At 47.2% G+C, this 24,270-nt stretch overlaps 1 protein-coding gene across 3 annotated transcripts in view; it reads left to right on the top strand.

Moving 5' to 3' along the window:
* The window catches only part of HEG1 (heart development protein with EGF like domains 1), an 87,207-nt gene that overhangs the window by 46,795 nt on the left and 16,142 nt on the right, over window positions 1-24,270 (top strand). For all 3 annotated transcript variants that reach the window (XM_032335754.1, XM_032335744.1, XM_032335757.1), the window contains 6 exons: window positions 4,023-4,126; window positions 6,833-6,891; window positions 7,138-7,298; window positions 11,266-11,400; window positions 16,231-16,273; window positions 16,406-16,443. In XM_032335754.1, the coding sequence (XP_032191645.1) occupies window positions 4,023-4,126; window positions 6,833-6,891; window positions 7,138-7,298; window positions 11,266-11,400; window positions 16,231-16,273; window positions 16,406-16,443 (540 nt within the window). The remainder of the gene's footprint in view (window positions 1-4,022; window positions 4,127-6,832; window positions 6,892-7,137; window positions 7,299-11,265; window positions 11,401-16,230; window positions 16,274-16,405; window positions 16,444-24,270) is intronic.

Below are 24,270 nucleotides of genomic sequence, written 5' to 3'. Positions count from 1 at the left end.
TTCCTCCCTAAACAATATGGGTATTTGTCCAAGGCATAAACTTAAGGAATATAGAAAGAAGTAAAATTGCTACCTATTTTTTAATCACTCAGAGACATAGCGCCTTATTTGCAATCTTTTTTAGTGTGCCCTGTATTTTTATATAGTTGAAACCATGTGGTATTTGTACAAACTTTATATCTTAAACATTTTTCCATATTACCAAAAATATCCCAAGGACTGCACGGACATGCCATTATTGGCTCACAATACTATTTGCCTAACCATTCCACCCTATAGTTAGGAAAAAATATATTTCAAAGGGATCTTCTAAGTACATAGTAATAAAAAATATTTTTTTAAGGGAGAAAAAAGAGAGAATAAAACCCTGATTATCTTACTGCATTCACACATTCATTTGTAAAAGTGATCTTCATAGGCCTGTCCATAGGCAGATACATTTTTATAAAGCTGCTGTAATTGGACCATTACAGTCTGTCCTATTTCATTTCCTAATTTGATAGTCTTGAAACTGGTTGATTTTGGATATACTCCAGTTTATAGGTTAAAACGCAAACACAAATGAAAACTAAGGTCCTGACAAGGTGCTAAGTGGCCAAGTTTATGCACCTGTTCGCTGAGAGGCTGCATTCCATCCCACAGCTCTCATCACATAATAATGTGTTCATCAGAAAAGCTTCCTTGCACATAGGGTCTAACCCTGCTTTAGAGTGCTGAGTTCAACACGTAACTTGTTGAAGAAATGAGAAGTGCAGAACGTAGAGTTATCTAAGCGGGATAGGGAAACTGGCAGGTAAAGTGACTCATCTTTGAATCATCTTCAGTTGAACAGTGTGATACTTAACGTGCAAAAAGTGCTCAGTAAATATCTTTTTGAGAGAACAAATGTCTGTGACCTTTGCATGAATGCCTGTTGCCCACGGGCTGAGGGGAATCATCAGATATTTTAGGAAGGTTGTGTCAGATGACAAAACCCAAATGGTTAGGTAATGAGTTTGATGTCCTTTATTTAAGGGAGAACCACCATGGCCTGGGGGAGTCTGGGGTCTCACAGGCAGTGGAGCTCTCTCCCCCAGAGGGCTTTGGGTAAGGATGAGTCTGTAGAGGGCTAGAAGCCCGGTCAGTTCTGAAACAGGGCCTGATTGGCTAGGGTTGCCTATCTGACCTTACTTAGAAGGATCAAGGACAAGGGAGTAAGTACCGGGCCCAGAAGTGACTTGGTGTTGGGGGCTTGGCTGACTGCATCCATGATGTTCTGGTCCCAAGGAACATTTTTACAGAACTGGAAAGTTCATTTCGCTGACATGGCACCCTGGGGGAAAGCAGCTTCGTCATGGGCCTCAAAATTTATTTCAAACACTTGGTACCCTACTAAATTAATGGTAGAATTTTGGAAATGGTGTAAAATACAAGGATCAAGTCAAAGCATTATTAAGGAAAAAATAATCTAGGCCTCTAGACATCTGTTAAAAATCAAGAACTCCTCTTTCTCTGTTAGCTAACTTGCTTTTGGGTAACCTATTCCATTTTGCTGCACCCTGGTAGAAATAGGCCTGGAGGTTTTAGTTTAAGAATGCAGAAGCTAGGGGGCGCCTGGGTGGCTCAGTGGGTTAAACCGCTGCCTTTGGCTCAGGTCATGATCTCAGGGTCCTGGGATTGAGTCCCGCATCGGGCTCTCTGCTCAGCAGGGAGCCTGCTTCCTCCTCTCTCTCTGTCTGCCTCTCTGCCTACTTGTAATCTCTCTCTGTCAAATAAATAAATAAAATCTTTAAAAAAAAGAATGGAGAAGCTAGGGTTATCTTGTTTTGAACCACTGTGAAAATTGCCCCTGCCATTAGCCCCACTGCCCGGCTTCCAGCTCCAGAGCCACTGGCGATGGCACAGAAGCCCTCAGCCTCAATGTTCTCATCTGTAAAATCAGATTACCACCTGCTCTGCTTCCCACTCAAGGTTATTGTGAAGATCAGATAAAATAAAGTATCTGAGCCAGCTTGGAAAATGGTAAGAGTTCTCCGGATGGGAGGTATCATTTAACATTTAGTCCCTAACCTCTTGGAGCAGAATTGAAAGCAATGAAAACACCAGGTATTCTGAATACAAAGTAATCATCATGGATCTTTAAAAAAAAAAAATCATTGATATAAAAAAGAGAGAGACAAACCAAGAAACAGACTCTTGATTCTAGAGAACAAGCTGATGATTACCAGAGGGGAGAGGGTAAGAGGGATGAGGGAAACAGGTTGGGGACGAAGAAGCACCCTGGTCCTGATGAGCTCCGAGTAATGTACAGAATCATTCATTCGCTGTAGTGGACACCTGAAACTCATATGACAGTATGTTCCTTCTACTGGAGTTGGAATTTAAAGCTTAATGAAATAAAAAACAAGTAATTTAAAATATCATTTCTATCACCGATGTAAATCCACAGTTGAGCATGAAGTAGAAAATTCCCTTGAAGCCAGGTGAGGTAAAGTAGGCATGAAGATGTCCCTCTGCTGGGCAGGGGCTGGCGGCTGGAGGGTGGTGTGATGCCGTTTTCATAGCTGCACTGAAAGCAAGGCCACGTTCACGGTCCTGGTTCAGAAGAGGTCTGTGTACTTAACATTTGCAAGATGTGTATTTCCATCCCGGGAATCTGGGTATCAGCCTGGACCAGGGAGAAGTGTAGATGAAGGAGCGAGGTGGTGGTTCTGGAAGCCTGTGTGCCCAGGGTCCCCCAGGCACCTCGGATCAGGAGGAGGAGAGCCGAGAGAGTGGTGCTTTTGTGTTAACAATCATCTTTCCCTTTTCAAGTCATTTAGCTTCATTGTTCATAAACATCAGAGGAACATGCAAATTAGAGCACGCTGAAATGCTTTCATTTGGCCAAGAATGTTTTCAAAGAGCTCCCTGCTGCTCAGCAAGAGTCCTGAGCAGCTGGCTTCACTGAACTGTAGAACAAGCAAAAAGATGTTAAATAAGGATTAAGGGCTTTAGACAGTAAGTATAAGATGTTAAATGTGTTCCCTGGCTCATTTGTGGGCCTTTTTCTTAATTCCACAGGCAAGCTTTCTGTGAAGGAGCAGCCTTATGGGTTCCTGTGCTTTGAATCTTTTTCCCCCACTCTGTCCAGAGGGAAAGATAAGAATTTAATATAAAGGAAGATAAGAGGCAGATATAAAGCAGGCTATACTAATTGTTGGTCGTCTGCCCATTTTTAAGTTCCATTCCCCCTCAGGCCCCATCAGCAAAAATTGATGTTAAATACAAGTTTACTTTATGCGTGAAATGGACCTTGAAAGCAAGGTTGCTTTCTTTCGGGCCTGAACTCAACAATATCTTGAATTTGGGGCATGTGCATTGCCTGGCTTGTGACAGTGGGGCCTGGCAGCCTCCTGAGTGCCGGCGCACCACAGATGTTTGGCACCTTCCTCCATAGCCCCTCAGTTGTCCTGAATCAGTGAGCTGATTTCTGGAAGTGTCTTTCATCAGTGATAAAGTGGGCATTTCCTGTGAGTGAGAGGGTGGGGGCTGATGGGGTGATGCTGACCAGAAGAGGAAACCAAAGCACGCCTTGAAGCTGAGGGCTTCACAGCATGGGCCTAGAGGACAAGGGTGGTGCTCTGTGGAGAGCTTTCTCAGGCCTGACCCCACATCTCCCCTCCTCCTGGGGTTGTATCATTTAAGCCAGCCAGTCTTTCTTCTTTGTCACATGCTTTACTTAGCATCGGTTATGTAGGCCGATCAGAGATCTATCAGAGAGGTCTCAGGATGGCTCCCCACAGCAGCCCACACAATGTGCAGAAGGCTCCTTGGCATTTCTGACTCAAAGGTTTACTCGGTCCAAGCCTCCTGCCCAGCTCAGTGGACACCCATCTTCCTCAAAGGGAGCTAGAAGAGGGAGAGGTGTTCTCTACCCTCAAGGAGAAAAATATGCACCCAGACTGTCTTACAAGGTGCAATAAAGAGGGGCACACCAGAGACTCACAAACACATAGCCACGCGTGGTTGCACGCTCTGACGGGTTGTGTTTTCATTTCCAGTTAGAACCTTCGTGGCAGAGTTCAAATTAAAGAAAACATTTCTTAATACCACTATGGAGAAGAAAGCAGACCTACATGAAGTTGAAAATGAGATCACCAAAACAGTAAGTTTTCCAAAAGGCATCTTGCTTTGAGTCCTTTGTTTTCTCCAACAGATTTCATTTGGAATTGGGAACTTCATGGGATCAGCTGTATCTCCTAGGATATTCATTTCCATTATGTTTGGAAGGTAAACTTCATGATAAAGTTAAAAGCTTCTCAGAAATAGAAGGGAGGTGCTGAGAACCACTGGTGCCCAAGAAAAGCGTTTCTTCTGTGTGCCTTCACATGCAGCCTTTATCAGTGCCTTTGCGTTTCTTTTTCATGTGCAGCCTCAGAGGCACAGATGGTTAGAAGCCATGCACCAGTAAGAACTATTGGCAATGAGGAAAGATCCAGAAAATTCTACTATCCCATCTGCAACTGACATGCTGTGGGACTTTCTTTCTGTTTCCAAACTTGAGGAGAAGGATGCTCTTTCTCCTCAGGGCAATGCCGAAGGTGTATCAGTTAATCCTGATTTTCCAAGGTTGAGAATTCACTGCATAGATTATCGAGAGGGCCTTTGATTCCTCTTTTTTCCCTCTTTGCTTCTTTTTGTCAGGGGAAGAAAAAAAAAAAGGAAAGAAAGAAAGAAAAATGAAAAAGAAGGGAGATGAAAATGAAGCTCAGGTAGTAAATTTTATCTCTTGTCTGCTACCTGAGTCTAAAATTTGGTGTTTAGAACATTGAAAATTGCCATTAAAATAAGTTTTAGACATTGATTAGTTTCTGATTTCAATTTTACTTGCTCTTTATGAGTAAGAGTAAATTAGCCAAAACCTATAGGGTTTTATAGAACTGTAGATTTTATTTGTGTAAAATTTAGATTCCAGTTCCATTTCCATATCAACAGAGCATCTACTCTACGATGGGCACTTTGCCAGAAGCCTCACTCCTGTAAGAGGTATTGTCAGCCCCTTTACAGCTAGAAGAACAGGAAGCCCTGAAAGTTAATGACGTTGCCTGAGTTCACACAGGGCAGGTGCGATGTTAAGGAATAGTCCGCTAGATCAGCCTCACTTCTGACACCATTTGCAAGTTTGGGGATCCCCCAGACCACCCTCAGATTTGATAATTCACTGTAAGGACTCAGATCTTACAGACGCTCTTAAACTCATGGTTGTGGTTTATTACAGTGAAAAGGTCCAGGTCCCAATCAGCCATGGGAGAGACACACAGGGCAGAATCAAGGAGGATTCCAATTAGGCCCTTTCAGTTTTCTTTTCCCCATGGAGTCACGTACCACGTTAACTCCTCTTGGCAATGATGTATACAGTATTCATGGAGTCCTGCTAACCAGCAAAGGTCCCCTGAGCCTTGGTGTCAAGAGCCAATATGTGGACATAGTCAAATGCTCATATGGCTGACTTCAGTCTCCAGTCCTTCTGGAGGTCAGGCTGATACCATGTAACCCAAAGCCCCACAGAAATCATGCTGTTAGATATTTGGAGTAGCCCAGGGCCTCTAGGTGGACAAAGGCAGGAGGAGATGACCTCCTGGAAGCCAAGGACTGGACCTCTCTTCGGGCAAGCTTAAATTCTTTACCATACAGCAGGATATTATGTGTGCTAACCCCTACACCTGGGGTTCTTGTCGCTTCCACACAGTTGCCTTTTGGTTGTGCTGTAGGTCAATATTTCCTTCTGGGATCGTACAGGGGCTTCAAACCCATGCAGAGATGCAGTCCCTCCCAGTACACGGCACTCAGTGACTTCCCTGATTTGTTCATTTTCACCCAGTATTAATGTATAATTTATTAGTGATGTGACATCCCCATGCCCAAGAATAGTGAAGATTTAAGCAGTGACTAGAGAAGTCATTTAAATGGCCTTCCCCAAGATGCCATTCTGTTCTGAAATGTGCCTTTTCTCTTTTTCCTTAGGAAAAAAGTTTAAGTCATTATACTATGAATAAATCATTGCCCATTGGAATATAGAGCAATGTCACACAAAGCCAGGAAAGGTTTGCTAACATCCTATGTTTGAATCCATCTAATAAGAGTCAGGTGTGCCTGACATACAGGCTTTGAAGACAGGCACGTCTGCATAGGTCAAGGTATTATGACTTTCTGCTGCACAGAAAGGATCCCCAGCCCCTACTATTGGGGGAGCAGAAAGGCAGGCATGGAACTTTATGCCCTAGAGGGATTTTCTGCTTTCTCTGAGGGTACAAGGCAAACACAGGGAGAGTCACTCTTAATTTGCTCTCAACAAAGGGGCTCTTGACCCACGTAATGTGATTTCCCGTGGAGATCCTTTTTGAAGAGGACCTATCTTTGAGCTAGGTCAACTCACTGTAGATTATGAGGGGTCTGTGTAGGACCTGCCAGACCTGGGGTAGCTGAAGCCTTTTCAGCGAGCCTTGTTCACTCTGCAAAGTCCAAATAAACAGTTGCCTCTGAGTTTTTTGAAACCCTGGTCTTAGAAGAGATCTGTTCCTTTGAAGATGTTTTGCATCCAAGGGTGCTGTTCTGAACATCATTTCCTGCCAAGATTTTCCCCACTGATTTACTATCTGCCTCTCTCCCTTTGTACTCAGGGAACAACAGAAAAAGAGCAGGGAGGCATTTAAGAAGGGCACAAAAAAAGGACACCACTGCTCTGTAAAGCTGCCTGCTGATAACTTGAGGGCTGGAAAATGCCAGTTTTATCCTGAAAATAGGAAACTGGTTCTAGGTCTAAGACTTTGATCTAACTCACAGTTAATGACAAACCTATTTTTCCTTTCAGTTAAATATGTGTTTTTCGGCATTACCTGGTTATACCCGATCCACAGTTCATGCTTCTGGGTAAGTAACAGAATTACACTCCCTTGTGAACCAGTCTATATAAAGGGGAGATTATTTTAACATAGGCAACAGCAACAAAACTGGGCCCTGTGTGACCAAGCCACAGAGTGACCTGGGGCCAAGGTAACTGGACCTCCATGCTCTCCCATTCCCTTCCAGGAGAATGGAGATGCATTCATTTTCCAAAAACCCTGGGGCCCACGTGGCATTCTAGGATAATTAAAAACTTACCCACTTTGCCAACAGGGAGTCCAATGCCGTGGTTGTGTCTCTGCAAACCACCTTCTCCTTGGCCTCCAACGTGACGCTGTTTGACCTGGCCGATGGGATGCAGAACTATGTCAACTCCTGTAGATCTTCTGCTGAGGTCTGCCAGCTCTTGGGATCTCAGAGGCGGATCTTTAAAGGTAAGAGGATGGTCCTCTGGGAGGACCCTGCCCATATGGTTAGGTACAGGGGCACTTGGGGCTCTGGCTCCACATGCTGGTCATAGAGCCAGTCTATGTTTGAAACGGGTGTTCTGTGAGGGGCACCTGGGTGGCTAAGTTGGTTGAACATCCAACTCTTGACCTCAGCTCGGGTCTTGGTCTCAGGGGTATGAGTTCAAGTCCCGTGTTGGGCTCTACGCTGGGCATGGAGCCTACTTGTATGTCAAGCAAAAGGCCTTCACGTGTCTGTACCTTGATACACATGTGCATGCACACTCATGCATAGCCTTAAAGTCACCTGGTCTTTGGCACGCTGTCTCTCCTATTTCTCCTGGACTTTGTTGGTGTGGGAAGGGATGCAAGAGCATTTGTAATGAAATCAGTCTTCTTGACCTTGAAAAGTTCCAGCTTTCTCTGGGGAGACAAAGTCACACACAGAATATACATGCTTATCAATACCTCAGATCTGCATCATGATATTCCATGGCCAGTGTTACCCATCTTGTGTTTTTGCAAATGATCAATGCATAGAAACAAGACCAAAATAATATAGACCAGACCCTACTCATGGGTCCATTCCTAACCCTTTTCTTATTTACTCTTTACCTGTTTTGTCAGAGTTTCTGCAGTACGTCTGTATCTGATGAAGCAGATTAAAAAGGGGATTATAGACAAGAACTTCATAAGGCAGATTTGGATCTTAGAAAGGAAGTTTTGCCTCTGGGATGGGAAAACTTTACTAGAATTAAAAGGGCTTGCTCACCAAGGGGGCTTACTCCTGTTGCTGTCTTGTCAGGGATCAGAGTGGGCTCCGGTTAGCAAACTGTGCTACCCAGTCAGGACATGCGAAGGACGCAGAGTCTGGGAGCCTCCCCTTCGGGTGTCCAGACACCAGTGGAAGTTGCTGGGAGCAGGTTTGGTGCTGTATCTGCTGGAAGATCCAGGATGTTCCCAGTGGCCCTGGGCTTTCTGAGTACTGATCCAGAGGGCTCTCCTCATGGCTCTGTCACAGCAGAGCCTGGGAACTAGGGTTACCCTTGTGCCCGAGCATAGACGCTAGAACTCTAGCTCATTGCAAGACTGGTTATTCATTTGGGGGAGGAAAGGAGCTAAGCTTTTTGGAACGGAAGCGGCTGTTATTTAGCATCACTGGGAAATTAACTAAAAAGTTTACGCCCAGTTATACTGTGCTCTCTACTTGGAGGCAAGAGCTCTTTGATTTTACTTTGTTTCTCTTCCAGTGATTCAAAGGTCCCGGTTTTTCCTAGCAAGTAGGAAGGGGACTTTTCGATTCACTGAATACTTAGAGACTACATCCTATGTGGTCAGCATTGTAGTGGGTTACTTCTATGTCCCTAGTAAATGCATTTCATGTCTTGCAAATCAAGTGGCCACATACTTGGAGTTGGAAGTACCTGCTCAGAAGTAGCCACGCCCACTCTCTGACCCCATTCTTTCTACTGCTTGGATGTGGCTTATGGGGAAGCTCCTGTCTTCCTTGCTTCCTTGCCGGGGTCCCATTCTTTGTTTTGTTTTTTTAAGATTTCCTTTTTTCTCGTAGCACTGTTAGGTTCAGAGCAAAATTAAAGAGCAAGGGCTAGAGTTTTCTCATCTGCTCCCCTGCCCTGACCTATACTGGCCCCCATACTGTACCTCCCCTTTCAGAGCTGTTGAAAACAAAGACAGCCATGCATCTCAGCTGAAAACAGGCTGACTTCTCTGTTTTTCCTCCCAGTTCTTCTCCAGGTTCTTCTTCGTACCCAACTCTGTGTCGTGCTCACCTTTCGAGTGCAAGAGAGGTAGCTTGGATAAGCAGGGGCTGTCATGTTCTGACATCTGGGTGTTTCAAACATATGGGCCGCACTGGGCTACTCTGGGCTTTCCACTTCCTTATCTTCCAGAGGACCACAGCTCTCATGCCTCCAGAGGTTAAGAGTCTTTGGAAATCCCCCAAGGAGTGTCACAGCCTTGGATTTACATAAGTTCTCATTGTCTGTCCTGCGGATGTTATGCCCAGGAACGACCATGGGAATTGTGGATGGAGAACAAACACATTGTCAGGCTTAAAATGAAAATGGGATTGTACATGGTTGCATTTGATGGATTTATGACCGAATGTGCTTTAAGGATTTTTAGGTTGGCAGTTCCTCTCTTGCAGGGGCAAGGCCAACTTTCTTTGCTTCTGCGCAGGGAAGGGATGCTTTAGCAGGTGATTGGGATTTGCCAGCAGACTGGATTCATGGGCAGGATGGAAGGAAAATGTGACATTGGCTTCCAGAAAATATCTAATCAGGCCAGGCAACTCAGACTGGCTCCTGGACAAGGCCAGCGCCTGCCTTTTGCCCCAGAAGCATTTCTTTATATTAAGGCTTGAGGACTGGCAAAGCCTTCAAAAGTTTAGAGGAGGGACAGTGGGGGGTTGGAACCTCTGTAGTGCCAACTTCACAGTGAGCCTGGTGAGGTTTTCCATTTTTCTAATTTTTCTCTCTTAAATACAACCTTTTCACAACAAACAAAGGAAATTCTATCACACGCGCAAATGGATTTCTGCTTTAGCACGCCAGCTTCCAATGATAAGGACAGGAAATGCAGTGTTGAAAACCAAAGCTGTGTCCTAAACTTACCTCCCTGTGACTAGGCCATCCAGCAGGTCCCCAGCCCTTAGGACTCAGAACAGAAGGCGGATGCGGGGACCCCGTGTGGGTGTCCGTTCTCATCACCCATGGTGGGGGCAGCTGTGCCATGATAAGAGCCAATTCCTGGTTTTTTAATACATTGATGTCTTCCTTAAGATGGGAGAGCGGAGACCATGCCTCCTGGCACCATATACACACATTGCCCTTTGGTGACATCTCTGGGTTGCAAACTTGCTCTTAACCTCCCAACAGCAAGAGCAAATCTCAGCGTCGCTCTCCCCTTTCCCCAGCTATGAAGATGTTACTGCTTGTTCTCCAGTTAGTTGCCTAGTTTTGTTCTACTGTGTACCCCATTTACATGTGTCATTTTGTCGGACCTGTCTTTAGGTCTCGTGTGTACAGAGAGGGTCTACCGTATGCAGCCTCAGGGAGGGTCTGCTGTATACAGCCTTAGGGAGGGCCACATGCCCAGCCATGAATGCTTTTGGATAAGGAAATATTTCCTTGTCACCCATGACATGGGCACAGCCACTTGCCCAGAGCTGGACAAGCCAAGTTGATCTCTGTGTAGAAAGTTTCCTTTGATTATTGTGAAAAGGTTGTATTTAAGAGAGAAAAATTAGAAAAATGGAAAACCTCACCAGGCTCACTGAGAAGCCTGAAAGAGACACTCCTCTGCCCACTCCTGCCCCCGCCCCCGACCCGTGGTGACGGCCTAGGGACCGTGGCCCAACAGCCCCTTGGGCATGCATGTGCTGAGCGCTGTGTCTGACCATCCCTGGGCACAGTGATGGAGCCCCCGAGATGGAGAAGCCCCCAGGAAACCTCCAGCATAGCGGGAGGCAGCCAGGAAACGTAGTGAAAGAACACCATGCTGGGACAGCGAAAGACCCGCCCCGCCGGCCCTTGGGATCCATGTGTGGGCAGCAGGCTGCCCTGCCTTGTGAGTGCACGGCCTCCCTTGAGGCCTCAGGGACCCAGAGCAGCCCCAGACACACCCTCCACTGGAGACAGGTCTGCACTTCCCTGCTTCCTCAGTGGGGCATGGCGATGGTTCCCGGCTTTGTGCTGGCCCCCCGGGGCAGGCCATAGCTGCTGTGGCTGCTGGGATCGGGGTTCCTTCTGTCCCACGGCCTGCTTGGGGAAGGAATGGCAGAAGGGGCTCCAAGGGGGCCTCCAAAAGGAGACTTGCACCAGGTGGGCTTTTCAAGAAACTGTGCTCCGAGCCTCTTTAAATAGAAAGTTCATGCATCTTCGGGTTTGAAGTGGAGGTTTTGTTTTGTGTCACCGTCTTGTTTTTCCATTTCTAGCGGGTAGCTTGTGCAAGCGGAAGACTCCAGAATGTGACAAGGAGACTTCCATCTGCACTGACCTGGACGGCGTCGCCCTGTGCCAGTGCAAGTCGGGCTACTTCCAGTTCAACAAGATGGACCACTCCTGCCGAGGTATCAGCAAGTTCTCGGGCTTCTGCGGCCCGTCCCAGCACAGGGAAGATGCTTTCCTCTGCCCCAAACTCTCTGCTTGAGGTGTGACTGTTCCAAACTGGGGGTCACTTGTTTTTGTCCTATTGCCCACAGCGGGATTGGACATGTTATCTCTGTAGAACAATAGCATTATCTCTGACGGGTGTGCACTGCTCTGGCCAGTCACCCTCAGAGGAAAAGAAGACAGAATGGGAATGCTGATGGCAGTGCCTCTTCCCCACCACTCCTCGGCCCCTCCCCCCACACCCCCACCCGCGCTTAGGGGAAGTTAGGAAAATTATTGTTTTAGTTCCCAAAGATTGATTCTATTGTCTGCTAATCTTTGAAAATGGAGACCCAAACCCAGAGTCAGGCCTGTCCCTTTGCGAGGCAGCTATGGCCTCAGGGACAAAGTCCTGCCAGAGCTCAGGCGTGTCGGCTCCTCTACCTCATGGACCACATTTCTTCCTGGGCCAGACACTTTGCTGCACTGAGCCTCAGTTTCCTCTTCTGTGAAATGGGTATAGTGGTGCTCCCTTGGACATTCTAGGAATTGAGGAAGGTCGTGTCTAAGGAGGTGTTTTGTAAACCATCAATATTGGCCCTTGTTTTTCATCCAGGACTCGGATGAATTAGTGAGTTCCAGGTTTAAAGTATTCATGAAAGGTATGAGGCCAGAAACCTAATTCTGCTAACCTTTTAGGTGAGACTTAAATTCATTCAGTTTGGAATAAAGGGTGCTCTGCAAGGATGGCCGGAAGGCTGCTGCCAAGTAAAATTCATTCAAGTCCAGTGCGCTGCGTCCCTGCCTTATAGAAAAGACTGCTGGAATGTGTAATCCCAGGAAAAACGAGCAATACCGAGGCTCTTGTGTAGCTGGCAGCCTTGCCTCACATTGGCATGTCTACAGCACAGGCTTCCTGCTCGGCCAGCACCTGCTGGTGACAGATGTACTGGACCCTGAATGAAAGTCACACGCCACTTCTTTCTATGAGGACCTCGCAGGAGAGGACTGGCTATCAGGAGCAGATAAAAATACATCTCAGGGTGGTGCGGTCGTCCTGAGCTTCAGACCTTCTGACTCAGGTACATACACAGTGGCTTTGAAAGTGCACACCCTCTGCTCCACTCGCTGGCCCCGCGCTGGGCTCTGGAGGGGAGGCTGGCCCGTGCACTGGCCAGCAGCCCTGAGGCACGGTGACCCCACAGCGTTGATTGGCACCTTTGACGCAAAGAAGATGACACTTCCTAGTTCCATCTTCCCTGGTTTAATGCAAAGTATTCCTTGTTCTTGGAGGCCAAGGCATTGAGCCCCGCTTCATGTCGGAAGGTGACCTCTGCTAAATCCATGTGCTGGGGTGCTGGGAAGCTGGCAGGAGGGAAGGCAGGGTAGGTAGAAGTGGGGCCCATGGGAGTGGTGGCCCCTGGACACTAAGTCTCTGGGAGTCTCTGACAGCCTTGAGGATAGCCCTGCCCCCTGCTCTGGTGGCCCCAGCCACGTGCCCATTTCCAGCGATTTGTTACATGTCCCGCTTGCAGACTAGCGGTAGTGACAGCAGGACTGTGCGAGACTTTCCAAATGCAGTGACACGGTCTCCAGTAACCTTACGTTGATCAAGTAAGGACCCACGGTGCAGCGTGAGGATACCTTAATTGGCTCTCGGGCTTGTTGCCAAGGCCCCACGAAGCCTTGTTTCTGCAGTATCCTTGTTAGTTAGACTTTTGTCCGTGGCCATTAGGCCTTGGCAGCTGCTCCTCGAACCATAGCCCTGTTGGCTGGGTTCTGATGGGTGGCAGTGACATCTTCTGGCCATCAGTACTGGAGAGTGCAAGGGAACTTGAAACAAGTCTCCTTTTGGACACTTCAGCTCTGAGGTCAGTCCTCAGTCTCAATGGGAGATAGAGGTATATGGGTATGTTTTTAAAGCTGTTGGTCAGTGAGCCTGTATTGTTCTCTGTTGTACACATATATGCACTCCTTAGTGTCACATAAAAGAGCTTCGCAGTGGCTTTACCGGAATTGCAAAGCATCCTATAAAATTAAAGTGGGTGCCCTTCCCACTGAGGTCTTAACTTCCTTCCACCATGCAGGCCTTTTTCTCTCCCCAGGCTCCAAACGCCTTGAAAGCCAGCCCGTGTCTAGAACATGCTTAGCACTTTGTGGGCTTTACCTGTCGGATTCACACATGGATGCCAGGACAGCAAATATGGGAGGACAACAGTGCAAGGTGGGAACAAAAAGAATCTTGAAGACTCCACCACTTAATTGTATCGAAAAGGCCAGAAGACCTCCACTGGCTTGTGTCCCGTGTCCGTAGGCCAACCCCAGTCTGGACACAAGCACTAGTTGTTACTACACTCATCTTGTCTTCAGTGCCCCTCGGGTCACAGTCCTGCCTGCATGTGGAGAAGAGGAGCTGGGGCCTAACATTCCCTGGAGCTCTCTGGTGAGCTTTTCCTCCAAGAAGCCTGAGGACAGTGCCAGGCCTGTGGTGGCCCGCTATCTTTGATGAGCGACCAAACAAGCCCATTTGAAGTAAAGAAATATCATGACGCCAGGAAGTGAGGCCCCTTCTGAGGCCCAGTGAAAACAGCCCAGCCCGTCAGCTCATGGGCGGGATACCAGATGGACATTCCGTCTGGCAGGATGACCGCCCCAGGGTGGGATAGCTCCCACTGGGCAGATGAGGGCAGGGTGGGTCGATCTGATGTAAAAACATTTCCAGGAAGAAGTGTTCAGAATAGAACAGACCGGTGTGACATCAGCCTGGCCCTCAGTGCCGAGACGGACGGCGGTGAGTCACAGGGATGCCAGCAGTGCCTGGGAAGCTGCCTGCAGATGGAGGTGTGGGACACCCAGGGCTGGCTCCCCAGCTCCCACAAACCCCTGGAGCATGAGGACAGCCTGGGCATGATGCCCCCCACACCCAGGAAGCAGGAGTGCTCAGCTGTTTCCTCAGAGGAGCCCCACCTGAGGACGGCCAGCAGTGGACTCAAGCATGTCGAAGATGTGGGAGGGGGCCTCGTTCCTCCTTCCCTGCATGGGATATGAGTTTGCCCTACTTGGTTGCAAAAAAATACAGAAAGGAAGGCTATCAGGTCCTGCCTGCTTGCTAAAGGTAGGCCCCTCCGTTCCCTTCTGAGCTTCCTGGATACCAGGGCAAAGAAAGAAATACGGTCTTACAGGGACCATAAAATAAAGTACAGTTGTTCAGAAGCATCCCCATCTTTTTAGAACTCAAGGCTCAAGAGAAATTTCTCTGGGGTGTCCTCACTGAGCGCTTACTGAATGGTATGTGGCGGGTGGCGTGGTCCGTGGTAACCTGCCCCAGGTCCCAGGAGCTTTCCCAGGACGGTTGCTTGGTGCAGGAGACTGCTGTGGCCCAGGGCAAGTGCTTCTGTGGAGTGAGAACAGGGCGGGCCAGGTTTCCAGCTGGAGACACCTGCCGGAAGGGAATTGTAGGCCGTGGAGAGCAGTGTTGTCTGAACTGTTCCAGTCCACTCTAGTGATACGTTGGCGATGTGTGACAACAGAAGAGACGGTGGAAACAGACAGTGTCCAGCATTCAGCGTGGAAGAACGAACAGCACTGAGCACATCCACAGCACTTAATGTCATCACGTGCTAATCCACCGGGGAGGCTGTGGCACGTTGGATGGGAGGGCGCCCGTCCCAGCCCACAGGGTGTGCGCCCCTCATCCCCAACCACGCCTGCTGCTGGCACTCACATCCCACCATTAGCATGTGCGCTGTCTGTCAGGGGATCGCTGCTCTATGCCGTGGACCTTTTCTTATCTGTGATCTTCAATGCAGTGTACATCGTACATTATTCATGAATCAAATTTCTCTCACTTCCTGCAGCGATGAATTGGACAATGAGGCCATTTTTTATTGTCTGCTTTCATCCAAGCACACATTATAGCTCATGCTGTTCTGTCAGCTTATTATAGTGTTGCAAGTGTTCCGTGATCGGATAAATTGGGGAACTGCTGACTCCCAGCAATGGTTGGGCCACAGCCCTCCAGTCCGTCAGCAGCACCAAGCAGAGGGTTCCAAGTTCTCCTCTTGGGTGCTGTGCTGATTAGCACTCCCCCAGATACATCCAGAATCCCCTGCACAGGCTGTAGACAGGGTGATCATTCGCCCGTGGAAACTGAGGCACCCACCGGGACCATGTCCCAGAGGATTTCACAGCTCCCACACTTCCTCTTGGAAGGGGCTGATGAGGCCAACAGCAGGTTAAAGGTTTGACCCACATTAAAGAAGATAAAGCATTTGTGTATATGGAAGGCTGTTACACAGGGGCCCCAGAGAACTTCCAAAAAGAATTATATTTGTTGGAGGAACTATAGGGTAGATATTACTATTTCTATCATGATTATATATATATATGAAACCAATAGCCACCAACAGGTTAAGAAAATTTTGTGATAAAATTAAGAGTTGAGCTGGGCACCTGGGTGGCTCAGTCAGTTAAGCGTCTGCCCTCAGCTCAGGTCCTGATCCCGGGGGTCCTAGGATCAAGCTCTGCACCACATCTCACATTGGGCTCCCTGCTCAGCAGGGACTCTGCTTTTCCCTCTCTCTCAGCCCCTCCCCCTGCTTGTGTTCTTTCTCTCGTAAATAAATAAAATCTGTAAAAAAAATTTTAAGAGTTGAGCTGGCAGGTTATAGATAATTCTAAAGCTATTTGTAGGCTTCTGGTTCTAGAATATTCTTGTGCACTTTAAGGTGGCCGGTGTCTAATAACTGCCAGTTTGGGTCAAGGGAGGTCAAGGGACATATTCATGGATTTTCCTTTTTCTCTTGCAGCATGTGAAGATGGATATAGGCTTGAAAATGAAACCTGCATGAGGTAGGCTCCATGACCATTTTTTCTGATAAATTTGTTACAAACCAGATCTCGAAGTTACTTGGGTAGATTGCTGCAGTTATTTCTTTTTATTTTTAAAACTAATTCTCATTCTTTTTCTTTGTTGACTTGCAGTTGCCCATTTGGGCTTGGTGGTCTCAACTGTGGAAACCGTGAGTATGCAAAGATCTTGAGTTTCAAGGGGGCAGAGTGGGGAGTTTGGGGGAATAGAGGGCTGACATGGTCTCTGTGCACAAGCTCCAGTGCTGAGGGGTATGGGGAAAGCAGAGCGCCCTCCAGGGCATCCAGGTCTGGCAGGGGAAATGAGTGCATTCCTAAACAGCTCCCACTGTGGAGTGTTAACACAAAAAATTAGGTGGGGCAGGGAGCAGGGAGGGAGGGAGCAGGTCTAGGAGACTAGAAGAGCCTCTGGAGCACCTCTTGGAGGGGATGGGATTGGAGGTTTTGGAAGGCTTTGAGTGGCAGGTGTGGAGGAGAGGGAGTGGAGGCAGAGGGAACAACTTGAAGGTCTCAGGGCAGCCTGGGCTGGTGCTGTTCCGGGGATGGTGTGTGTGGTATGGCCTAGGACGGAAGGAGAAGAAGGCAGAGTGGAGGATTAGTTTAGCAGAGTACGTGCAGACCAAGCTGTTAGCTTGACAGCTAGCCCCAAGACTTGAGACTCTAATCAGTATCCATTGTGGAAGCAGTAAGAGTCCCGGAGCAGGACCGCAGCTGATGGAGAAAATCAGGTCAGGCTGCAGGATGGAGGGCAGATTCAGTTCCTGGAGAAAAGCAGTTGTGACTCATTTCAGATCACTTTCACTGACGTCTACTGGTATCCAGAGCTGAGAAATGAATGAAAGAAATTCTGGGATATAGGATAAAATAGGAATAATAACATTCAGTACTTTATTTGAGGAGAGCTTTGACCATCATTCCATAGATGAGTGTGCCTTAGACGTGACCTCATAACACGTATAGAAGTGCCCAGTTCCTAGTCCCTTGACAGTTTATGTCTTCGCTGGTATTTTCTTTGCTCATAAAACTTTCTTGTTAGTAAGTTTCATTACTGCACTTTGTGTGTAAATAAAAAGTAAATAAGATAAAATAACAAAGTAAAAAAATGCAGTACTCAACAGACATAAAGCTATTTGGGTGTGCCGGGCATGGAGCCACTTTGAGGCCAGAGTCTGGAGACTTGGAATTACATCCCATCTAGGATTTTTGGTGATTTGGGGCATCGGCTTGATCCCAACTACAGACCAGCAAGAGGTTACAGTGGACAGTCTAAGAGAAAGATGGGGGAAACGCTTCTAAAAGCAGATATACTTAGAGTCATATAGAACAGAGGGAGGAGCTCACAGAATTAATGTTTTATTCTTTTTTTTTTTTTTTTTTTTAAGTAGTAAGCTGAGGCCACAGAGTGGTAGACAACCCTATCTTATTTAGTAATCCCTGAGGACACTTTGGAGCCATAAAAGCACTTAAGCACAGATATTCATCATGATGGACCCAAATCATCACACACCAAATGGTGTTCCAGGCTATTGTGAACTGGTTTTTACTCACAAAGCTTCTAACACTGAAGGGGCAGGGGGTGTCCCTCACAACAGGCGATTCTGACATTTTAGTGCCAAACACCAGACATTAAGGTCTCAGAGTCCCAGGACTGCCCCGACTTCAGACAGTCCCAAGTCTGGGCCTCTGGTGACCAGCCAGCTATAAATCCCAAGTTCCCATGACACCCTCCTCATGTTCAGTAATTTGCTAGAACAGCTTGTAGAACTTACAGCTACAGTAGAGTGGACTCACATGTGCAAGAAACTTACTTAATGTTACCAGTTGATTATAAAGGATACAACTCAGGAACAGACAAATGGAAGACATGCCTGGGCAGGAATGGGGGCAGCTGTTCAGAACTTCCATGCTTTTGCAGGTGCCTCACTTTCCCCGCACCCTTATGTGTTCACTAGTCCAGAATTTCTCTGAACTTCATTGTTTAAGATTTATAGGGGGGTTCTGTTACATAGTATCAATTGATGAAATTAATGGTCATTGGCCATTCCAAGTCCGAGGTGGGGGGCTGAAGGTTCCAGCCCTCTGATTGGTTCCCTTGGCAACCAACTCCAGCCCCCCCCACTTCATTAGTATAAATAGAGGTGTGGTGGAAAGAGGCTTCTTATAAATAACAAAAGGTGTAACTCTCACCTCTTTAATCCAGAAATTCCAAGGATTTTAGGAGCTCCTATGCTAAGAACCAGGAGTAAAGACCAAATAGGTATTTCTTATTATATCACAGTATCACAGGTATATACATGGTTTAATAAGAAGAGGAAGTTATGGGCACCGGGGTGGCTCAGTGGGTTAAGCCTGTCTTCCCCTCAAGTCAGGGTCTCAGGGTCCTGGGATCAAGGCCTGCATCAGGCCCTCTGCTCAGCAGGGAGCTTGCTTCCCCCTCTCTCTCTGCCTGCCTCTCTGCCTACTTGTGATCTCTCTTTCTCTCTGTCAAATAAAGAAATAAAATCTTAAGAAAAAGAAGAGGAAGTTATCATATGTTAGACTTTTTAAACATTAAAAAGTAGTCAAAATTATCTTTTAGTAACCAGTGCTTGAGAAGGTAGCCTTCAGGACCTCTCTCTACTTGCTAGGTGGGACTCTGCCTGACTCATGAAACACTTCATAAACTCATTAGAGCCTCAGGGAAAAAAAAAAAAAAAAAAGTAGGCTTTAGTTTTTTGTTTTAGTAGAAGTACAGTCGGCACACAATGTTACATTAGTGTCAGGTGTATGACATGATGATCGGACAAGGGTATACGTTTTGCTGTGCTTGCCACCTGCGTCGCTCCCATCTGTCACCATACAGCACTGTTACAGTTCCGTTGGCTCTATTCCCTATGCTGAACCTTTTATTCCTGTGACTTACTCATCCCATGACGGGAGGCCTCAGGATTTTTTTTTCTTTCTTTTTTTTTTAGATTTGGCTCATATAAAACCCTATGGATAGCAGTGTCCTTTTCTAAAAAGTCACTAGACAAGCTTTCTCATCTGGGTCCGGGATCTTTATGCCTGTGTTCAGGAAGGTATCTGTGCTTTCCAAGGGCTGCCTGGGATATGGAATTATCTTGTTCACTTTCTCATGTGAATCTCCTTCTTTAAAACCAGAACCGAGCCGTAGAGCACTCTGAAACTGATCACAGAATAGAGTAGCCTGCACACAAAAATAGAAGAAGGCCTAGAACATTCAATGCAGAAAGAGGAGGCTGAATAGTTAGGCACAATGTTTAAGCTGCTGAGACCTGTTCACCAAATGCTAGAATACTACAACTCAATGGCTGAGTTTTTTAAGCTAACAGGTATTGATTGCACCACAAGCCTGCGAATCTGACTCTGAGAGGTCCTAAGTATTAGAAACAGAGAGGCTTTGGGACACCTGGGTGGCCCACTCCCTTAAGCATCTCCCTTTGGCTCGGGTCATGAGGTCCCAGAGTCCTGGGATCGGGTTCCGCATCCGGCTCCCCACTCAGTAAGGAGCTTGCTTCTCCCTCTGCCTGCTGTTCCCCTTGCTTGTGTGCTGTCTCTCTCTCTCTCTCTCTCTCTGACAAATACATAAATAAAATCTTTCAAAAAAAGAAAAAGAAACAGAAACAGAGAGGCTTAGATAATGTCACAGAGGATGGCTTAAGAATAATTTGAGGAGGAGCGCCTGGGTGGCCCATTTGGTTAACCGTCTGCCTTCCTGGGGTCTTGATTTAGGGTCCTGGGGTTGAGTCCCCTATCAGGGTCCCTGCTCAGCGGGAAGCCTGCTTCTCCCTCTGCCTCTCCCCCTGCTTGTGCTCACTCTCTCTCACTGTCTCTCTCTCAAGTAAATAAATACTTTGGACCAAAAGAGTACTTTGAGGGAGGGACGAAGGAAGAATCAAGGTACAGTAGAGTTGTATCACATGTGCAAGAAATAGACTATAACACCCCATCAGAATGCAGAGTAGAGAGAGTGAGGGAAGCAGATGATTAGTGTGGCTCTAGGGTTGAACCAGGGAGCGGGAGGTAGGAGACGCCATCTGCCAAGTCCTCCTGGCACGTCCTGGTCCTGACAGGCCTCTCGTGAGCCCGTATTTCAAACCTCCTTTTGTCGAACAGCTCTCTAAATAGGCTTTACCAGGAAAGGCTTCGATTTCTCAGTGAACGGAAGAGTGATCCAAGGAGGGAGAACGGATCTAGGGGAAAGCCCCATAAAGTGTTGAGGGGAAAGGGGAGAGAACTGCCAGCATTGCTTTAAGAGGCATTTAGTGATTTTTTTTTCAGAGTTCATTAAATACTATATATGTCTGGAGATGATATACCCCTACATTCATTGACCCTTCTGCAAGTTCCTGTGTCCCCTGTTATGTTTGTGGGGTCTTGGCCATACCAGGATTTCTCTCTGATTCTGAAACTTTTCCTTCTCCTTTCATCTACGTTGTCAGTTATGACCAGCAGAGGGCAGGCTTCTGTCTGCATGGCTCTCTCCCAGCCACGCTGTGTTGGTGACTTTGGTTAACACCTTGATGGTGTGGGGCTATCACTGTGTGATTTTGCTATCTGTCTTACTATTGATTAGCAATGAACAGTGACTGATAGTAAACAGCACCTGCCCTCACCCTTGTCTGAGCTCTCAGATCATCCCTCAGTGATGTTTAAGGAATGGGGAACACCTGATTCACCCCCTCTGTGATGTCCAATAACAGGGCCCTGACCACTCACACTGTCACTTCTGTCGTGGCCATCAAAGTCAGTGAGGGCCTTCTTGGGGCTACAAAAAGCCCCAAGAGGGGCTTCCTTAAGCTGGAAACTTTACAGGCAAGAAATGCTTCTTCTCCTTGCAGACATCTTGGGGCACAGGCCCTACCCAAGCCCCGTGAGTTGGAGAGGCCAGCTTTGTTCAGTCACAGTCTTGAGAGTCCCTCACTCCCATGTTCCTGGGAGTGATGCAACTCCACTGTACTCTGGGTTTATGGCCTGCCTTTCTACAAGTTTCCATTAGCTTCCCAGTTGTGTGCAGATTCCACTCCTTGTTGCTTCAAGCTTGAGGGGTTGGGACGAGCCCTCTGCCAAGCCTGTTAGACTCGGAGGTAGCGCGGGCCCAGCTGGACTCCCGCGGGCACCTGACAGGGGCCAGCCACCTGCACCCCCAGCACCCACCCTCCAGATCATGTCTGCACCTGTCCCTGCCCTCTTTTTTATTTTCTTTCCATGTCACATATGTCTTTTTATACTGCAGATTCACGGAAGGCTGCCTTCTCCCACTTGTCCTGGCCTCAGGATTCCCTTACGGACCCATAGCAGAGGTGCCCCTGGCTTCCCGAGCCTCTGCCTGCGTTTACACCGGCTCCCCTCGCATCTCCCCCCATGTCTCCGTTTGCTTCCCCTCTTTCCTCTCTTTAAAATAAATTAATGAGGTTGTCTCATCACAAAAATAATATGCCCATTTTCATTTTTAACTCCAGTTAATTTCTAATAGTTAATTAGAAAACTGCAGTCCACCATCTCCACACCCATTAAACACCACTGTTCATACCCCAGCGTCTACACTGTTGTCCGCACTAAGTGTGGCCTAGGCACTGGCAGCGCCGGCTTCACCTCCACTCCGGACCGACAGAATCCGAATCTGGACTTGAACGGGAGACCTCGATTTGATCAATGTACAGATTTGTATGCATAGTAAAGCCTAAGAAGCGCTGGTATTATATATCTTTCCAGAGATATATATGTATATCTTTCTAACAGAATATACTGTTTTATAGCCTGCTTTCAAGTCTAGTAAGCTGTGTAGTATTTCCATTTACGTCATTTTATAAGGTCACTTTCGATAACTATGGAATCTACTTGCAGATACGCCATTCCCCTCTTGCTACCTTTTTAATGTCTTTTTTTATATTCCCATTCTCCAAACCATTTTTCTGTTTGGTGGTTCTTGTCACTTTGTGATTACAGAACTCACATAATTTTCCTAGGTTATCTTTGGCTGCAGACATTTTTACCCGTCCCTTTTTTATGTTCCCAACGTGCCTTTTTGTAGGGCAGTCTTTCCATTCAAAGGCCTGTGTCCCCCTCAGCAGGACTCCTTCCCCACCAGCCTCCTAGCGTGGCCTGAAAGGATTTAGAGCCTGTTTTCCCCAAGTACAGTCCTTTTCCTCAGCTTCTGATGAAACTAGAACATTCAGCTTAAAGATCCCCTACATTGTCTTCCCACCCATCCCACCATCTGGTGGCAGGTGTATGAAGTATCTCAGAAGTGTGTTCAGGTCTGAAGTGTGTTCAGGCTATTGTTACACTGGGCTTCAAAAAGATTCACACCAGCGGAAATGCTGTGTGTTGGCAGGAGTCCATCACTCATCACAGACATCCAGGATGACAGCACTAAACTGCTTAGGAGGGAAAAAAAGATAATTGTCCAGAAATCAGCTGGAAATCTCATTCACCTGGAAGCCATCTCAGGAAGTCTTGCCTGACCTCATTCAGTGTCAGAATGGAAAGCAAGCAGGGCTTGGGAGAGGGGAGTCCTGCTCTGTGTCTGCTCTTGGGCCTGGCCCCATAAGGCCTGTAGGTGTGAGAAAGACTCATTTCAAAAGGCACAGAGAAGGAACAGATGCTGTGAACAGGGATTCTAAAGGAAAGCTGATGCAAGAGGAATGGAAGGATTTAAAAGGCAAAATTTTAACTGTGTATTACTAATGAGCTCAGTGAGGAGGGATATGGGGAGAACTAAATGAATTCTAAAATAAAACTAATGAGAGCTGTGTGCGTGGCTTAGTAGGTTAAGCAGCCGATACTCAGTCTCAGCTCAGGCCTTGATCTCAGGGTGGTGAGTTCGAGCCCCAAACTGGGCTCCACTCTGGGCAGGGAGCCTATGTTAAAAAGAAATAATAAGGTGCACCTGGGTGGCTCAGTTGGTTGGGCATCTTCCTTTGGCTTGGGTTGTGATCCCAGGATCCTGGTCGAGCCCCCCATCCGGCTCCCCGCTCAATGGGAAGCCTGCTTCTCCCTCTCCTACTCCCTCTGCTTGTGTTCCCTCTCTTGCTGTGTCTCTCTCTGTCAAATAAATAACTAAAATCTTTTTAAAAAGTAATAATAAAATAAAGCTAATGTGGCCACCTAGAAAGGTCTATAACAGGTTCAAGGATTTTAAAACAATTTGTATTGGTTGGTTCAATTCTGACACCATTTCTGATGTGTGTTTTTTCCACGCTACCAAGCAATTTAACTCACTTCTGACACTTCTGATCTACCTGGACATAGCGTCCGATCCCACAGGTGAGGGCTCAGTCCCGTAAGACTGTATCCCTTCCTCATCAGATGCCAGTTGGAAATCCAGGTGCCTGTTACTGTGTTTCTGAGCAAGCGGTTGTAGATCAGTGGTTCCCACCATCCCCAGGTTGGGTTGGATTAACCTGCTACAGCAGCTCACAGAACTGAAAGTAAATCATTTACTCACTAGATCACTGGTTTATTATAAAAGGATGTAACTCAGGATGTACAGCCAGATGAAAGAGGGCACATAGGGCAAGGCCTGAAGAAGGGGTGTGGAGCTTCTCCCAGTGAGCCCCTCTCCCTAGCTCTCTGCGTGTTCACCCACTGGAAGCTCTGCGGACTCTGTCCTTTTGGGGTTTTTTGGAGGCTTCATTACATAGGCACGACTGACTAGGTCACTGACCGTTGGCAAACTCAACTTCCAGCCCCTCACCTCTTTCCCGGGCTCAGGGAGTAGGGATTGAAAGTTCCCAACCTTCTAATCACAGGGTTGTTCTCTCCCGCTCCCCCCCCCCCCAACCAGGTGATTTCCAAAAGTCACTTCATTAATCTAACAAAAGACCCACCTTTCTATTCTCTTCACTTAGGAAATTTCAGAGGCTTTTTGTTTTGTTTTGTTTTTAAGGTTTTATTTGTTTGACAGAGAGAGAAAGCACAAGTAGACAGAGCCGCAGGCAGAGGGAGAGAGAAAAGCAGGCTCCCCGCTGGGCAGG

The sequence above is a fragment of the Mustela erminea genome, chromosome 1 (genome assembly GCF_009829155.1).
Source record: "Mustela erminea isolate mMusErm1 chromosome 1, mMusErm1.Pri, whole genome shotgun sequence".
NCBI classification, from domain to species: Eukaryota; Metazoa; Chordata; class Mammalia; order Carnivora; family Mustelidae; genus Mustela; species Mustela erminea.
Note: the sequence above shows the minus strand (reverse complement) of the source record. Positions and strands in the feature narration are given on the sequence as shown.